The sequence below is a fragment of the Ctenopharyngodon idella genome, chromosome 15, assembly GCF_019924925.1.
Source record: "Ctenopharyngodon idella isolate HZGC_01 chromosome 15, HZGC01, whole genome shotgun sequence".
NCBI classification, from domain to species: domain Eukaryota; kingdom Metazoa; phylum Chordata; class Actinopteri; order Cypriniformes; family Xenocyprididae; genus Ctenopharyngodon; species Ctenopharyngodon idella.
Window position 1 is genome coordinate 13,637,681 of NC_067234.1, and position 13,856 is coordinate 13,651,536.

A 13,856-nucleotide genomic window follows, 5' to 3' on the forward strand; every position below is an offset into this window, starting at 1 on the left:
TGTGTGTGTGTGCGCGTTTTTGTGATTTATGAGGACACAAATTTGTATAATGACATGGGTATTACACTGGTATTACGACGTAAACATGAAATATGGGGACATTTCATGAGTCCTCATAAAATAGCTTTATAAACATACTAAACAATGTTTCCTTTCTGTGATGGGTAGGTTTAGGGGGACAGAATGTACAGTTTGTACAGTATAAAAACCATTACGTCTATGGAATGTCCTCACTTTGATAGCAAAACAAACCTGTGTGTGTGTGTGTGTGTGTGTGTGTGTGTGTGTGTGTGTGTGTGTGTGTGTGTGTGTGTGTGTGTGTGTTAATGAGAAGAGAATGTGCGTGTAATCAGTAGCCGTTTCCTGTCTCACCGTCTACAGGGCCCCTCTCTCTTCGGCCTTTGTTTCAAACTCTGTCTACTGACAACTTTAGGGAAACTACCGTCTTTGGTGTGGTCATTGTGTTTGTACGTGTATGAGTGTGTGCCTATTTCTGTACTGATCGATATTTCATGGCGATACAGATGTTGTTCATCCACAAGAGAGAGAGAGAGAAATGCATCAATGTTAGTTTATGTAAGGAGAGCGTGTTTATATAAAGTTCGCTGACGCGTCTTGCATTAGGACATCATCACAGTGAAGGCTAGAGAGAGTGCGATGCAAGGAAAGAGCCCAGGAAAGAGCTTTGCCATTGTGAGTAATGCAGAGAATGCGATGAAAGATGAATGAAGAGTTATGCCAAGAGAAAAGATGGAAGAGTGAAATATTGGAGGGATGGAGAGATGACGAGCGACGGAGGAGGGAAATAAAGAGGGAAGAGAGATGATCTAGTCATATCCCAGTAGTGTTCCATCACCCCAAACTCACAATAAGCATCGATCCACCTGTACCTGAGTGTGTGTGTGTGCGTCGCTCACCGTTGTCTTATTCGCTCACACACACACACACACACACACATGATTGATCACTGAATCAGTCTCTCCAACATTCAGTCATAAAAGCTATAACTGGCCCTCATAAAAGCAGATTTATCAGGCCAGGCCTGCCCGGTGCCCGCACGCCGCCCAAAAGCATGTGACACCTCCATGATTGGGCTGGAATTGAATAAACCTGCACTATTGACGCCTATGTCTGACAAGTCAATCAGCTTCTGGTACGCACATACACACAAAGTCCTCTGAAAGACTTTTTGTGTTTCTGCATACATTTAATGTACAAACTAACTCATAAACGCAAACACATGTGGTCAAGCGTGTGTTTTAGTGTTAGCGTCTTGCGCCTTACGATGGGTTAAATATAAACCAACTCTAACTTCACTCCCCTTTGAAGCTACCGAAAACCAGCGAAGCTGTAAATAGGAGTAACCAAATCTCACTACGACAAGTTAATTAGGCCGAGTTGTCTTTTTTATCCCCTTTGAAATGTTGCGTTCGGTTAGTTCTGCTTGCAATTAAAGTAAAGGGTGTCCATTTCCTTTTAAACGCTCCTTAGATAAACTCTCAAACATAGCCTTCAGAGAAGCCCTCAGTAAAAGTCGCCCATGCGCAAAAGTCTATAGGAATCCAATCAGAGAAAAGATCACAGGCCTGAAGAGGAAATTGGTCTTTTATTCTTCTCCTCAAGCCTACAATGAGGATCACAGCTAAGTGAGAGGAACTCAAAGAACATAATATTACAATAATAGGCTATGATTTACATTATCAGCCCATAACCCCATTTGGCTTTTTGAAACCCGTGTTGGGGAAAGTTATATACGCATTACAATATTGCGTTACTCCCTAAAAAAGTAACTAATTGCGTTACTTAGTTACTTTTTATGGAAAGTAAGCCTAAACCTGACATAAACTGCAAACATGTCCCTCAAATCTGATTGGTTGATAGGAATTTTGTTCCAGGATCAACAAAGAGGTTGCACTTGGTAAAATTAGGTTCTGCGTACAGCTGAATGTTTCTCAAAAGACATTTTTCTAAAAAATGACATATAGATTATCCAGTAAACCTAAGTTGCTTCAGTCCGGTAAAAGTTACTTTAAAAAGTAATGCATTATGATATTTCGCTACTCCCTAAAAAGTAACTAATTGCGTTACTTAGTTACTTTTTATGGAAAGTAATGTGTTACGTTACTTTTGCGTTACCTTTTCTCATCTGGGCTGGGCTGTTTGTTTTTTATAACTTTTTTATAACTTTTATAACTTTTTATAATGTTTTTTTTATAAATATAGCTCTATTTTTGGCAAATATAAAGGCCCTTTCACACCAAAAGTTAAGCCTCAGGCTGAAAGAAATGCAAATTCACACCTGTATAGTAGAGGACGCGGCTCAAACAAGCCTTTCAGATGTGCTGCCATTCTGGAATACAGAAGAATAGGATGCAGGAGAAGAAGTAAATGAGTAAATGTATGCTCACATTTAGTTTAGTATCGTCTATAAGCAGGGGTGCACATAACTGGTGCGCAGGTGGTGCGCACCAGAAAACATGAAGGGAAGCGCTTTTGAGTACCAACATTTTTGAGGACCGGTTCACATGGACACGTTTACTTACTGGAGTAGGATTTTTCTCCATCTCTGGTAAGATAGCAATCAAGATGATAAGTGTGTTCTTTAATTATTAGTTGTGCAACGGATCGCAGTTAATCTGTGATCCGTACGGATAAGGTCCAACGGTTCGGCACGCATGTGATTCGCGGATTAACTGCTAAATTTAACCATCATAGAGTATAAGTTTATCATCACATGTTTTGTCTCGCCAATTAACACATTCAAACGATTTTAAAAGCGGAAGAAGAGTTGAAAATCGGGACTCGCAAGCTGTTATCTGCGCGTACAGCCTTACACCCCGAAACGCGCGCACACAGAGAGAGAGAGAGACAGGCAGCGCTCGAATTAATTCCTCTTTCGCGTTTACTTGAGCTCGAACAGACACATACACACAAAATTATGTCAAAATACCTGTCTCGGCAAGTATTCTCTCGGTTATGTCATAAGTGAACAGTTGAGAAAGAAACCGGATGTGTGTCAGTTATTCGGTCCGTGCTTTCCTTCTTGAAGTGATAGAAGCCTAATATTCATGCTGTTGTCTGTGTCATTAATGTAAGTAAAATAAAATAATAAAAAAAATCATTATCAGAGAAAAGAAGATAGTGAGGAGAGCAGTCAGGAGGAAAGTGATGAGGACAGCTTTTAGGATAAGTGTGTGGTGTAAAGTGTGAGTACCAAGCAACATCTCCAGGTGCTTCCTTGAGAACCAGACCAAAAAAGTTATGTGCACCCCTGTCTATAAGCATCATGTTCACACAGCTCACACGACGCCTCTGCACTTACTCCCGATTTCTCTCAACATGGGGGCAGGAGAGTTGTCGGTCAATAAATGGGAAAACAAAGTAACTTGTGTTACTTGTTTGAAAAAATAATTCAGATATTTTGTTGTAAATTTAAAAGTAATGCGCTACTTTACTAGTTATTTGAAAAAAGTAATCTGATTACGTACTTGTAATGCGTTACCCCCAACACTGTTTGAAATATCAAAATATCATTTCTAAGACCGCAGAATGATTAAATCACGCAAACAGATTGGCTTTTATTTGACAATCTTTTAGTGCTCGCAATTTGTCACCTTGTTTGAATTTTGCTAGTAATTAAAAAGGTGTGAACGCATTATGTTGGCAGCCAAAATGAAGATAGCTGCCGCGCGCCTGCTAGCACATCAGTAACACGTGTGCGCCAGGTCGCCTCTGAAACACCTGCGTTTGCGGGAGGAGGAAAGAAATCAGCCTTTAAAGGCTTTTTTCCAGCACTAATGACATCAGTTTAAAAGGTGGCATTGAAAAGATTGCGTAGCGTGCTAAGTGCCTCTTACATGCGCGATTATTAAAATGTAGACCTGACTGTTTTAATGGCCACCGTTGCTCCACAGGAATTTCATTTCCCGCTCGGTTTAAGACACCGAGCGACGGCCTGTGGATGTAATGAGCCTTTTTTGTGGTATCTAATTTCTTATTACGAAGGAGCATGTGAGTGTGTGCGTGTCTGTTCCTCTGCCGGTAAGCACACCAGATAGGCCTATCTCTCAAATATTAAATATTAGGCTTTAAATTGGACACGCCATACGGGAGAGCTCGCTGTTCTCTCTCAAGTGTATCACACATCAAAGGCTCTTCGACAGCTCAATAAATGTAATGAATGTTCTACACCCCCGCCTCGGACCAGAGGTGGTACGTTCTACTATGTTAGCATTAAAATAGTTTTAAAGATGATATCTACAGGCATTTAACCCTGTAAAAGCCTGACATATGAAATAATAAAAAACCTTTAGACAAAATATTTAAAAAATCATGTCATATTTGATATATCAGGTTTTTGTAGCTCAAATAGTATGATATAGTAAGAATATGGAGCTCACACTCGAGGAGGAAAAAACACTTTTTAATTTTATTCAGAGGCCCCCCAAAAATATGCAATTTGGTGCAGATGCCAAAAAGTAAGATGACATTCTGATAGCTTGTAATGTAAATCATTTTGAGATCTTTATAACAGTATAACAGACTACTTACATAAATGCATTAAAAAATCAGTTGTCACTCTATATCTACAAAAAATGTCTTAGTAAGATAATTAAAGGGATAGTTCACCCAAAAATGAAAATTCTGTCATCATTTACTCACCCTCAGGTTGTTCCAAACCTGTATACATTTCTTTGTTCTGCTGTACACAAAGGAAGATATTTGGAAGAATGTTTGTAACCAAGCAGATCTCGGCCCCCATTGACTACCATAGTATTTTTTTCCTACTATGGTAGTCAATGGGGGTCAAGATCTGCTTCCTAACCCCTATCCCTACCCCTAAACTTAACCCTACCCATAAGTTATCCCTAAAATCAGAGGAAATTAAGGGTGAATAACACTGATGTAGAAGCACCTAACCCTGGCTGTAAGCCTAAACTTGACATAAACTGCAAACTTGTCCCTCGAATCTGATTGGTTGATTGAGATGTTGTTCCAGGATCAACAAAGATGTTGCTCTTGGTAAAATCAGGTTCTGCGCACAGCTGAACGTTCCTCAAAAGACTGTTGTATCATATTTGATACTCATATTTTAACATGATTTTTCTAAAAAATAATGTATGGATAATTCATTAAACCTACGTTGCTTCAGTACAACAAACTTTTGATCATGTTGATAATTTAGAGGCTTTAGAAATTTGCATATCAAATATGATACAGCAGGGTTTAGAAGCAATTCGCTCTTCCTACAGATTCCAATAACAAGCTCCTTCCAAAGCCTTGAGATGTCTATATGTGTGTGTTTTACTGTGGTAAATGAAGTTGAAATTTCCAGCGTGTCCTGTTGCGTTTTAGATACGCTCGTCCTTCTCCCGCCTCACCTAATTTATGTTTTAAAAACGTTACCTCTGACACTGCCGCGGACTTTATCGCACCCCACGGCCGGCATACAGTGTGGGCTGTGAATGTGTGTGTGGAAACGAAAGGGAAGTATCTGTGATTACCACAGCCCCGTATCATAAACCCCTCCTTTCCCCCCTCCCCCCGAGGTGGCACATTCCAACGGTCGGCCGTGTGCCGCGAGGTGCCTGAGGCCACACTTCAGGAGAGAGACTTCTCAACCCCGAAAATCAGCGGTGTGAATACAAGTCCAGCACTTCCCACCTATGTTTTTTGAGAAAAAAAAAAAAACGTATCCCCCCGTGGCCCCTATAAGTCTCACGGTTTGAATAGCGCATTGTACTGCAGACTACTGGTTCTGTTTTAGGCCAGCCTGTGTTATTGCGCCCGAGTCACGTCTTGTCATTCCCGCTGTCAAAGCAATTAACTTCATGTTAGCCAGAGAACACAATCTATCTGTTTCACACCCGACGGTCTGGCGCAACGGATCCCTCCACTTACACGAACGCGTTTCATATCCAAAACATAAATTATGCTTGTACTAACCGATCCTCCTGAGAAGACAGCAGCGACTTTTTTGGTTCTTAATGATGAATTGAAAATGCATGATGTTGCTATAAAGTTGTGCGTACTGCATTTAAACAATCAGTTTTATGTCAAGACTAAATTATTCAGCATGTAGGTGGAAATTTTGGGAGCTCAGCCAGTTTTGTTTTCACTTGGTTGTGTGTGTGGAGATGAAACATAGGCCCCTCGTCACACAGCCGGGCCCCAGGGCCCACGGGGGCCGCGACGGGTGAGACTGCACAGACGGGGCCAAGATGATAGGGTACTAATTCAACACAACGCAGAGGGCTCACTCCTGAAATAGACGGCAGAAACACGCTCTCTCTCTCTCTCTCTGTGACCCTGGTGAATGAAAATAATCTGAAATAATTAGAAGCAAGCCAGGGACCGGGTGAGAGGGTAAACACGGCGCAGGCGCGACGGACTAAGCCAGGGCACCTCGGAGGAGGGGGGCGCTCTGACCCCGTCCACATAAAGCTGTGATTTATGGCACGCAGGGCGCAGCAGCGGGGATGCGGTACCTCTCTCGGAGAACCAAATTACCGAGGTGGAGATTAACACACGCTCTATGGGCCTACTTCCAGATCCGAGGAAATTTTTTATTTACATTTTTCCACTTTCATTTCCTCCCTTCTCTTTTAATGGTAATTGGTTGGTGTTAGGAAAGAGAGCTCTCAAAGCCCCTCAAGAGTGTTTTATTTAGGGATACAGATGGAGAAGAGTGGCAGTTTTGTGTGCCACGCATGCAATATTTTTTAACACGTCAAAATGTGCAGAATTGCACTGACAGATGTGCCACGTTTAATACATCATCTCGATATTATTTGTTTGTTCATTTTTTTATGCTCACAATTATTTTGCGTTTTTTGCAAAAGAAAAATGCAAAAACTGAAAAAAAGAAATGTGATATTTGTATCCATGATGGTTTCATACATTTATGTCTCTTTCATCAAAAATCTTGATTTATTGATTGATTTTGAAATGTCAAATGGTGTAGCCATTAAAAAACTACTATAATATTTTCCTTGCAATCTGAATGCATGTGTTTTAAGTATTTCAAATATATTTTTCTTGGCAATTTTTGAGTCACAGGCCTTAATATCAAGTTGTTTTCTCAAGGTTAATCCATTTGACATGACCAAAACCTTTTCATAAAAAGGTCAGAATGCAATATTACTAAAAACTTAATGACTTTGACATGCAGTCAAAGGGCTCTTCTTTGTGTTATGGTTTTCTTGTCACATGACACTCAACATGGCTTCCTGCATGTTGGATGTTTCACACTTTGATGTGGGCATAAACAAACTTTTTAAGAATTAATAATAAAAGAATACAACAAATAATGTCAATCATTCTTCTTTCAAGAATTTCAGCATTTTAATGAGACTTTTTTCCCCTTTTTACAATGTCCAAACAGTTACATCACCTACACATTTTTTACTTTAAGTCCATATGAATTGTATTTTTATTAATTTGTTTATTTGATTATTGACCCTTAAATATTCATTGTGCAAAATGTTAATAATGTTGTTGGTGATGACGTAGTTCTTGTTATATTTAGTAGCTATTTAAAATTTACGAAGCTCTATCTAGCCACCTTTAAGAACATTATATAGCTTTTTTCATTAGATTTTCAAACTATTAGAGGCAAACAAAAGATGACTAAGTGGTAAGCAGTCTCAGCCCCGGGCTCTAAATTGGTCGGTTGGAGCAGTTTTAAATGAGTTTTGGTTGAGCCCATTGATTGAGTGGCCCCGCACTTTAAATTAATAGCTGGTTGTGGAGTCCAGCGTCTGCAGGGAGGCGCGGTGCAAGCTTAATGCAGCTTTTCGCTCCTGTCAATGGGAGGTCTATCTCGATGAATGGTTGAACTATTTCATGTGGATTTGGCTGCGATATTTTCCTTTTCTTTCCCCCCCTCTTTCCCGTTAGGATGTGCAGGAATGCATCTCGTACACAGTGTTTCCATTAGAGCGCGGCTCCAGGGCCGAGGGAGACCGCGGGGAGCAGCTCCTTCTCGGCGTCAGTTTCTCGCCCATCTGGGATTCCCCTCCGCACAACTTTTAGCTAACGGCTTAATGCGCGCAGTCTAGCGCTAGTCCACTGCAAATAAACAAAACCGAGCTGCAGCGCTGCCTGCCTGCCAAAGGATTGCGTCTTGAATGGAGGGGGACGACAAAAGCATTGGCTGCACCCAAACTTTAGCATACAGGTTTTATGTAGCGAAACAAAATACAAGATGCAGCTTTAAAGTATTCCAAAACAAACAAACAAATGAAAACAACTGTAGTCATAGAAAGATTTTGTCACAACTTGAAAGCATTTTCTCAAAAAAATAATTTGTTATTCTGTTCAAAGTGTTTATTAATGCATTTAAAACGCCAAACATTTAAAATCTTATGAAATCCTCCAAACACAACAAACATGTTTTGCTAGGCTAGTTATTGTAATCGTCACAGCGTGGGTCAATAAAGTCACTCTTTTTCCTGATCTATTAGGTCGATCAAAAACACATTGAAAATAATGCAATTCATACAGACAATGTGCTTATAAAGTCAAAAATGTTATGTGGTGTAGTTGTCCGGAGATTGTAGATAGAGGGGGGAAAAAAAGTTTAGGCTAATTAAAATGCTAAAAATCTTGAAAAAAAAATAATTAGTTATTTTTTTATTTTAAAATAATCAGTATAACATTTTTGTTTTCAAATGTTATTAATAGCTACTTAAAATGTAGCCTATACATCAAATGAAACAAGTGGCGTATCCAACGTGCAGGAAGCCATTTTGTTGTCTTGTGACAAGAAAACCATAAAAACAGAGGACCACTTTTACACCCTCATTGACGTGCGTCAAGTCCATTAAGTTCGTTTTTAATATCACCTAATTTTTTTTTTATGAAAAAAAGGTCAAATTGAACACAAAAACATGATTCATGACCCATTTTTTTAGTACATTTTACTTGTTTACTTGTTGTTAAACTTGACTAAAAGGATTTCTTCTTAATATCATCAGCTATTTGTCATTGACCCATATGCAGTCAGCTGTAACAAACACCCAAACAAAACAAAAAAAATCTACTATCTAAATGATAGTGCTTTTATTTAATAAATTCATTATAGGGTCGGATTAAATTCAGTTTTATTGAATTCAATCATAGTTAAGTGTCGAGTTGCATTGTAGGTCGTTCGGGCGATTTTCTATTTGGAGGCAATACAACTGAATCTTTCATGTTCCATCTAGCAATTTGACGCCTTAATGTGTACGGCGTTGTGTGCAGCAATTTCGCAGCCGTGAAAAGAAATGACTCCCGGTCTCGGTAGCTCCACAGCTCCGCGCTTGACTGATGCGCTTCCCTCCAGAGAGAGGGAGAGAGAGCGCGCGAGCGAAAGGCGGGCAGTTCTCTAAATAATACAGTCTCACGGCTCCACGAATCTATCGAATTAAACATTTGTGCCCATTCAAATACTGCCTGCAGGTTTTTCCTACACATATGACATTAAACAACGTGTCACCAATGCAAAAAAATGCAACTTCATTCCTGAGGAAAGCGGAAAGTTTTCTTCCACAGTTTAAACTCAGCTCACTACGCCATCTACTGGGACGGGCGAGAAGCGACGCTTCAGGAGTTGCCCCTGCCCCGTGGGCTCTCTTACCCCGTGTTACCCCTGGCTTGGTACAGATACCACCGGCCCTTTTGTTTATCTGCTATCGCTTCCTCCTTTTCAGAACAATTCAGCTGAGGAGCCTCTATCACCAGCCTCCATCAGACCCCGGCGAGGCCAGGCAATCACTTTCCCAGATTACTTGTATTTAATACACAATGCATCATAAACCAAATCCCTCATCCTGACAGGGAGAAAATAGAACAGCTCATAGCTTGAGCTTTCCCAATTTATGGCTAAATTAAAAAGGCTTCCAACAATGGACAAGTCGAGGAATGGCAGGAAATCGATGCGCGGCGGACCGGGGTCTCTTTGCGGTTCTCAAGGAGCGCGGGTGTATGGGAATCTTTGGCGAGGTCCGCCGTATTTACACATGATTTTTCCTGTCCTTCCTCCGCGTCTGCCCTGCGATTTCATTTAACAATGGACATTATCTGGACCTTGAGTTCAATGTCAAAGATAGGCCAGGGAGACATATTCATCTTCATCAGAGTCATTAGAGTCCAGTCAATGGACTATGCGCTGGACTCCGAGAAAAAGTCTCTTTTCTCACTCTTGAAAATAAGGGTCTAACTTTTTAAAAGGTTGTTAGAAACTCCAGAACCCTGGTAAAGGGGAATGGTTGGTTTAAAAAAGAGGATTAATTGCTAATCCACTTGATAAACCTTTTAAATAATTCGCTAGATTTAAAAATGTAAAAACAAAAATTAATCTATTTTATTGCGCGAAAACGCATTTAATTTCACGAAGATGCTGTTGAAATGGTACATTAATTTTCCTGCTCACAAAAAACTAAAAAAAAAAAAAAAGTGAAATAATTAGTAGCCTATTGTTTTGTATGTGAGAAGAGATGGGAGAGGAATTTTCGTGAACTGTCAGGGAGCAGGTGTATGAGGGGAAAAGAAGAAAAAAATTGAAGAGTTAAAGTAGCACTATTTGTGTTTACTAAAGCTAAACATAAATGTTAGTCCTTAAATTAGTCGTAATATAGTTAAACGTCATTTAGTTTTAAAGAAAACAGTCGAACAGAGTTACACCTCAGTGCACTTTCACTTGCACGAGCCTCCCTCGTTTTCGTGTCCCCCAGCGCGAGCAAAGCAAGCGGGGAGAGAAAAGCGCCGCTGATTTCATGATTACTGGATGGCTTCATCAAAGCGGTTAAATTCGGGTCTATCCACGAGCAGCCCCGTCCCGACCTCGCGCTGACCTCGCCTCTCCGCGAACGTGGGGGAGACTCGCGCAACTTCCGACCGGTGGACACGCGAGACAGGTCCCCCCTCCTCCTTCTCCTCATCCTCCTCCTCCTCAGCGCATCTCCCTCGCATGGGACAAGAGAGGATCCACTAGAACGGGACAGACAGAGACACTCCTACACGTTCGGATCACTGAAGGTGGACGATCCCCGCCGTCCCTGTTTCTTTTTCACACTCTCGCGCTCGCGATCCGATGCCAGGAAGAGGGACAGTGAATAAAACCGCCAGTCAGACAATTCGACACCTGGGGACTTTCAACCGCATGCTTCGTGGAAGAACGGACTGAAGTTGGACAAAGTTTTTGTCCGCGGGGAAATTTAGCGTGTCGTCCACTTGATAAGAGCAAAACGAGAGGAGAGAGACGACGTTTTTTTTTCTTCAGCGAGAGACACGGGATACATGCCGCAAAACACAACGGTCGCGTACAAGCTTCTTTCGGGGCTGTTGTGAGTTTTTTGGTGCCGTTTCATTGATTCATTCTTCCCAGTGAGATTTCCGTAAGGTAGGCGGTTTATGTCCTTATATCAACGTTTCTCTCCGACAAGCCGCGAATTAATGGTCAAATAAAAGTCCATTCATCCCTCACCTTTGAACTTGTTTAATTGTATCGAAACGAAGGGCTTTGGTTCTTTTCTTTGAAGCCTAGCTCTTAAATACAGTGCTTGTCGCTAAGATCTCTATAGCTTTTTCCCTTCGTCTTCACGTTTTGTAATTCTGTAGTATTTTGTTTTTTTCTTCTGAGTAACATTTTATTGACTTTTATTCCCTTTCAATAGTAACATTTGAGTAAATTATTTTCTTAGCGATACTTCACGTTTTGTTTTTGTTTTAAACAATTGTGTTCATCTTAACGAATTTTGTTCAATGAAAGCAGCAGATGTGTTCTCATCACAAGACAATAGAAAATAAAAACCGAATTACAACTGGACAAATGTTTCTAGTTTTACGAGCTCAGAGTGCGATAAAAAAAAAAAAGTTTTTCTTTTTCTACAAAAAGCACATTGTTTTAACAGTACATTTAATGCACTTTTTCTACATAGCATTTATATTTTCTGACATTTGTATTTATTTATGTATTTTAACCCAAATTATTTGTTCGAATAGTTCTTTTTTTGTAAGTGTGTGAAGTGCACTGAGAGGATCAGTGTTGTCGGTGTGTTTGGGAGGGGGCGAGCTTGCGTGCGCGTGATTTATTTGACCTTAAATTACATAAACTCAGGGACAAAATATTAAAGAAATGTTTAGTTTGCAATTTAGAACGAACTGTCGCGTTTTTTCTCCGTTGACAATGTGTTCATATTTGTTTCACATCATGGAAAGAGCGAGAGAGAAAGTGGACTGTACGGTAGTTTGGCAGCTCTGTGAAAGATAAAATCGTTATTTTGTTTTGAGGTTTTTGGCAGAAAGTGTAGTGAACTGTTACAGAGCTGACGTCAAAGTATGTGTCTTTATTAGATATTTTTGTCTTTGCAAAATCATTTTGTTTGCATGCAAGTCTGCAGTTTAGAACACTTCAAAGCATTTCCGTTTTACATTTAAATGCAAATGTTTAAATGTATTATAAAACCGTCCAAATGTTTGACATGTGCTGAAAACGAAATATACTAACTAAAATGATATATTTTATGCATTTAAATTATTTTTTGTCTATTTCACAAAACAATACTTTATCAAACTGAAAAAATTACTGTGGTGTTGATGTGTAAAACCTACTTGAACAGACGTCAGTGAGCCACTAGATGAAGTTTAAGATGAAGTTTGTTTTGTTTGTGACATTCACTTGATGACTAGAAAGTAAACATGAAGAGCCTGTAAGAGGGAGAGATGTGAAGTGTGCGAAGAAGATGTTGTCAGAGCCTGTATGAGTGTCTTAGAGAAAGTGTGTGTGTGTGTGTGTCGATAAGTTTGACTTATCTGTAATGCCGTTTTCTAAGCCTCGGTGGGTGGCATGAGATTTTAGTCACTGCACGGTAATCTGTAAAAGTTCAAGATCAAAGACTGATCTCTCTTTCTCTTTCTCTCTCAGGGCGAGCAGACAGGTTTGGATGGGAGCGTATGTGATAGCAGGAGCTGGCTAAGGCACGTCCAGATCTCTCCATCCACCCACCAACACAACCTCACAGCCTGCCAGATACATGAGCAGGTACGTGGAGAACACACACACACACTCGGAGCACCTGCATGGCCAACATAATGAAGTGTTTAAAGGTGTTTCTGCTATCTTTAATAGCAGATTCCTTCTGCATTCTGGTTCTGTGTGTGTGTCACTGTGTTTTTGTGTTGTGGTCTTTTGTATCTTGGCTGCAGCGTGAAGGACCACAGGCCAGGATCACACACACACCCACACGCACTCTCTCGGTCAAGCATGATGATAATCACACATTTTGTATCTTTGCACTCGGATATGAGGGATGACAAATTCCTGAATCCTTATGGAGTGAAAGACAGTGAGAAAGAGACTCTCAAAAAGACAGAGAAGATTGAGTCACATCCGTAAATTCAAGTATTTTACACCCTACAAAATTTTACTGTTTACCTTTTTTTCTTCTTTAATGGTTGAATGAATTCTGTGAGTTTAGTTTGTCATTTCTGTGCATTTAAAATTCTAACTTTAAAAAAATGAAAAGCTTTTATGCCCAAATTTGAGGAGAAATTAAGTGATCAAGTTGGATTAAGATAAACTGGATTAAATGGAGTTTCATTGAGTTGTACTGAACTGAGTTTGACTAGATTCAATTAAATTGTAAACTGAGTTGAGTTGGTTTGAATTGAATTGAGATTAAATTGAGTTGAGTTGTGCTGGATTGAATTGAGTTAAATAGGGTTAGGTCAAGTCGAGCTGGATTCAATTAAGATGAGCTGAGTTGAGCTGGATTAAACCTAGTTTCATTGAGTTGAGTTGGACTGGAAAAAATTAAGATGAGGCAAACTGAGTTGAGCTAGATTAAATTAAGATTAGTTTAAGCAAACTGAAC

At 40.0% G+C, this 13,856-nt stretch overlaps 1 protein-coding gene across 15 annotated transcripts in view; it reads left to right on the plus strand.

The window, feature by feature from the left end:
* mecom (MDS1 and EVI1 complex locus) overlaps window positions 1–13,856 on the plus strand; it is a 211,169-nt gene that overhangs the window by 167,435 nt on the left and 29,878 nt on the right. For 14 of the 15 annotated variants that reach the window (XM_051862367.1, XM_051862369.1, XM_051862375.1 and 11 more), the window contains exon 3: window positions 12,908–13,024. In XM_051862367.1, the coding sequence (XP_051718327.1) occupies window positions 12,908–13,024 (117 nt within the window). Of the gene's footprint in view, window positions 1–10,018; window positions 11,384–12,907; window positions 13,025–13,856 lie in introns of those variants that run through there. The other variant, XM_051862374.1, reaches the window with a different exon arrangement.